General features: G+C 35.1%; 1 protein-coding gene across 5 annotated transcripts in view; it reads right to left on the bottom strand.

The window, feature by feature from the left end:
* Window positions 1-1,047: 1,047 nt before the first annotated feature.
* LOC107750071 (serine/threonine-protein kinase 16-like) overlaps window positions 1,048-4,845 on the bottom strand; it is a 5,254-nt gene continuing 1,456 nt past the window's right edge. For 2 of the 5 annotated variants that reach the window (XM_016565331.1, XM_016565329.1), the window contains exons 2-8: window positions 4,473-4,537; window positions 4,188-4,320; window positions 2,909-3,128; window positions 2,654-2,787; window positions 1,652-1,772; window positions 1,463-1,558; window positions 1,048-1,185 (exon numbers count right to left, since the gene is read on the bottom strand). In XM_016565331.1, coding sequence (XP_016420817.1) covers window positions 1,060-1,185; window positions 1,463-1,558; window positions 1,652-1,772; window positions 2,654-2,787; window positions 2,909-3,128; window positions 4,188-4,273 — 783 coding nt within the window. In that variant the 5' untranslated portion in view covers window positions 4,274-4,320; window positions 4,473-4,537 and the 3' untranslated portion in view covers window positions 1,048-1,059. Of the gene's footprint in view, window positions 1,186-1,462; window positions 1,559-1,651; window positions 1,773-2,653; window positions 2,788-2,908; window positions 3,129-4,187; window positions 4,321-4,472; window positions 4,703-4,845 lie in introns of those variants that run through there. The other 3 variants (XM_016565330.1, XM_016565332.1, XM_016565328.1) reach the window with 2 other exon arrangements.

The following is a 4,845-nucleotide window of genomic DNA, read 5'->3' as shown; positions in this document are numbered from 1 at the left end:
TTTTTTGAGGGAAAATTATAAAATATAAAAAATACATTCTAATATTATATTTAAAACCAATTTTCCCACATAAAAAATTGCACATAAAACTGTGTGAAATAAAATATTTTAAATCATATTTATCTTAAATAAAATGTATTTTAATATTATATATAACCCCTCAGAGGACCTCAGATGATGCCAACCCTGAAACAACATACAGAACTACCAAATTTTGCTATAAGTTTGATTGCATCATATACTAATTGCTGTTAATAGTGTTCATCGTCTGTTTGATTACGTCTTTAATTGATTTTTCCGTACATTTCTGCCATATGTACATTAACTGACAGTCACCACTGATAAGCTACCACTAAATATTGTAGAAACTTAATTTTCTGTAAAGTTGCTTTGCAACGATTTGTATCATGAAAAGCGCTATACAAATAAACTTGAATTGAATTGAATATAAAATTTAATATAATATCATTGAACATATTTCACATTTTGGTAAGTTACACAATTTCTTATGTGTAATGTGCAAAATTAGTTAAAAATATAATTTAACAATATTATTTAAATATATATAGTTTTAAATGTAATATTATTTAAAACAATTTTTCACATTTAAGTTACACAATTTTTTGTGTGTGTATGTGTATTTTTTCATGAAGGAAAATTCGTTGAAAATATTATATTTAAAAAAAAATGTATATTCCACATTTAAGTTACACTATGTGGACATTTTAATGAGTGAAAATCAGTTAAAATAATATTATAATATTATTTAAAATTATAATTCATAATATTATATATTTCTTGTAAGATCGACAAAAATTTTGATCTGGCATTGCTAAGATCTGCTAAAACAGTTGCCACATTTAAATCCAAACTCAAAACACATCTGTTTAGCTGTGCATTTACTGAATGAGCTGAATGTACTTTATTTCCTTATATGTAAGCATCTTTGAATTACCATTGTGTATGAAATGTGCAATATAAATAAACTTGCCTTGCCTTTTCTCATGAGGACCACAGAGGTTAAATTTTACACAATAATGGCCCTGAAAGATCCTGAGCTCACCTGCACGGCTGTGGAATGGAGACTGGATTTTGGACGGCGAGAGCCACGCTGTCACCCTTCTGAAATATCAAGTCATATGGTCCCTCCAGCATCATCATACAGTACAACACACAACCTAGAGACTAGGGTACAAAATACAAAGATTACCTACAACAGACATAACAGACTGCCAGAGACATAACATTATGCTGACCTGAAGGAGCAAAGATAAGAAAGGACAAAGTTTGCTAACATTAGCCCTGCACAGACATAACTAAACACACTGAACAGCAATAAAACAACATGTCATGGGTGGGCTTGGATTGTTGCAGGATTCTGTCATTCACGCTGTTTTGAGAATGAAGTGCTGAAACGTAAATAACCATTACACTCGTAAAAACACACAAAAACGAGAATTACCCAAATATCTGTTCTCTCATCAATGATACAGTGACTCTCCACATTAAAGAGCTCTGGTGCTCTGTACGAGATGGTGCACCTCTGAGCGGCCCAATCCTGAATGAGCAAGTGTACAAACAGGATTCATTTAATGTTCTGATTGGCTGAAAATGTATTGATAAGTGCCGCTGGACAATTTTCTGCTCTAACCTGGACTGTCATGGCCTCCCGCGACCCCCGAACTTCAATCCTGGCCTTGTTCATGGAGCCCAAGTCCATTAACAAAGGGCGATCGTTCTCATCCAGTAAAACGTTGGTGGGTTTCAAGTCCCTGTTTCCAGAAATAAAGCTCATGAGTGATAATAACAACAGGAAAACATTCAAATGTACATTGTACATGATGACAAATGTACATTATCCTTCAGAAATCATTCTAATATGCTCATTATCAATTTAATGCATTCTTGCTATAAAAAAAGCATTAATTTCTTTAAAAAAAAGTTTGAATTGTAGTGTACATATTTCAGACTGAAAACAGGATATTCCTCAGGAGTTATCAGTTCAGTACGAGTACAGCTTTTGTTATCTACATAACTATGATATAATATCTTCTTTGGGTCACTTCTATTGAAAGTCTCTCTAGGATTCATATAAAAGAACCCCTCGGCTCTTAATGCATCGTGTTTCCTTCTGGAGCATCAGTGAATGTTTGAACCTTTTGTAATAGTTGTGTATGAGTCCCTCAGTTGTTGTCAGTGAAGAAATGAAAAGACGGATCTCAAAATCATACAGTCACTGCTTGAAAGGGTTCAAATATGCAACAAAAAAAATGCTGAAAACCAAATAATTTGCAAGACATGGAGGATTTTTCTGAAGAACAGTTGGCAGTTTAACTGTTCAAACAGGGGACTCATGAACAACCATCACACACACACAGTTGTGGATCATTTAAGTAACGATATATAGTATTAAGAACCAAGTCTATGTAAACATTGGCATGTTTTATCATAAATGCCGTTGCTGCTGTTTTAGAAACTGCAAAGTATTGTTTATTGTTAGTTCATGTTAACTAATGTAGTTGACTACTGTTAACAAATGGAAAGTGCTACCAATTACATTAATTACTACGAAGTAACTAGTTATTTTTACAGGTTCCATCTTCAATGCAGAACCATGGCAAAACTAATGATGGATGAATTTTACTCTCAGTACCTGTGTGCATAGCCTTTGTCATGTATTGCTTTGAGGCCTTCACTGATGCCATGCAGAATGTGTAGTATGCGGCTCTCTGGCATAGAGCTTCCCTTATCCCGCAGCTTCTCAAGAACGGACCACAGACTTCCCATCTGCACAGAAGAATTCAGCACATAAAACGCTTTTAAATGGCATACTGCACATCTCAGAACTCACTGGACTTTTGGATTTATTAGAAGCCTGGAACGGAAAAGCAGAACACGGTCCACTTACACTGATGTACGGGAGCAACAGCCAGGCCTCACACTTTCCGCCGCGCTCCATAAAGGTGTGTGCGGTCAGGCTGAGGATGTTGGGATGGTTGAAAAGGCGGTGCATCTCCACCTCGGTCTGAGCCTCTTTGCGGCCCTCACGGTCATGGCAAAGGATTCGCTTTAGAGCGTAGAAGCGGCCATCATGTGCACCTTCTACCAGATCCACATAGCTGAAACCTCTAGAAGGTACGATGAAAATAATTATAAACAATAGAATCACAATGAAATGACTATTTGTCCTTATGAGACCAGCTGTTTAATCCAATAAATTGCACTTAAGCACACTATAATGAAAACTGCCATGCATAATTATGAAAGATGGACCATTTTCAAACATACTTCATCCATATTTTTCCTTGCCAAGGTGGCATCTTTGGGCTCACACAATTCCAGTCATTTTTAAAGGAACAGTTCACCAAAAAAATAAACATTTGCTGAAAATGTACTCACCCTCAGGCCATCCAAGATGTAGATGAGTTTTTTTCATTACAGCAGATTTAGAGAAATTCAGCATTACATCACTTGCTCACCAACGGATCCTCTGCAGTGAATGGGTGCCATCAGAACGAGAGTCCAAACAGCTGATAAAAACATCACAATAATCCACACCACTCTAATCCATGAATTAACGTCTTGTGAAATGAATTGAAACGCTGTGAGTTTATAAGAAACAAACCCATCACTAAAACGTTTAAACTTAAACTGTTGCTTCTGACCAAAAAACGAGTCCATAATCCATAATAAAGCTTCCTCCAGTGGAAAAGTCCATCCTGTTGTCCTCTCACATCAAAATCCACCAACATATTTGTTTAGAAATGTTTAGGGTTGTTTTCGCTTAGAAGATCCTTGCATATTTTTTTCCTGATTCAGATGAGACACTTTTTCATTGGAGAAAGCAATATTAAAGTATTACAGACTGTCTTAATGATGGATTTGTTTCTTACAAACACACAGATTGATCAATTGATGGACTGAAGTTGTGTGGATTACTTGTGGATATTGGGATGTTTTTATCAGCTGTTTGGACTCATTCTGACGGCACCCATTCACTGCAGAGGATCAATTGATTAGCAAGTGAAGTAATGCTAAATTTGTCAAAATCTGTTATGATTAAGAAACAAACTCATCTACATCTGGGATGGCCTGAGGGTATGTACATTTTCAGCAAACATTCATTTTTGGGTGAACTATTCCTTTAAGTATTTTAAGGACTGAATAGTCTAGTTGAGGAGTCTTACCCTTCTTCTAGTTTCTGGATGAAGTAGTATCTCTTGTTGTCAATTGTGATGGCACTGCGCAAGCATATACACAAAGCTTGTCCCATCTTCTCTGGAGCATTGCTTATGACCGACCATGGATGAAGGAGAGGCTCTGTAAGAGATTTGGTCTTGATTATTTATATCCTTTTTTCAAATTTATTTTATGCCATATTCATTTATTCTGTTCTTTATTCTATTCCATATTCAGAATGGAGCGATGTGTACAACTGTCACTGAATTCTACACGAGGCCACAAGGAAATACCAAAAATAATATTGTCCAGACGCAGTAGGCTAAGGTTCAGAGTGTTCACAGCATTTTTCCCCCAACTGCAAATCAATGAAATATGTGTTGATAACAAAATCGGTTTCATTCCAGCATATTGTGGAACAAATATTGCATTATTTATATTTATATACAACTGTACGAGCCTATGGGATTATGTCTGGAGAAATTTTCAATATGATTTTTAATAACAAGAACCACATTGGGTTAAGCATATCCTCTTTTCTCTAAATTAGAATTTTCTGTAATTTTCTGCAAATTAATATAATTGTTTATATTAGTATTAAACAAAATATCAAATAACTTAAATGACATTTTATAATTATATAATTATAATTTACACATTAAATGT

This window comes from Sinocyclocheilus rhinocerous, unplaced genomic scaffold (assembly GCF_001515625.1).
Source record: "Sinocyclocheilus rhinocerous isolate Xijiao unplaced genomic scaffold, SAMN03320098_v1.1 scaffold1956, whole genome shotgun sequence".
Classification (NCBI taxonomy): domain Eukaryota; kingdom Metazoa; phylum Chordata; class Actinopteri; order Cypriniformes; family Cyprinidae; genus Sinocyclocheilus; species Sinocyclocheilus rhinocerous.
The sequence above is the reverse complement of the archived record's forward strand: the minus strand, read 5'-3'. Positions and strand labels throughout refer to the sequence as shown.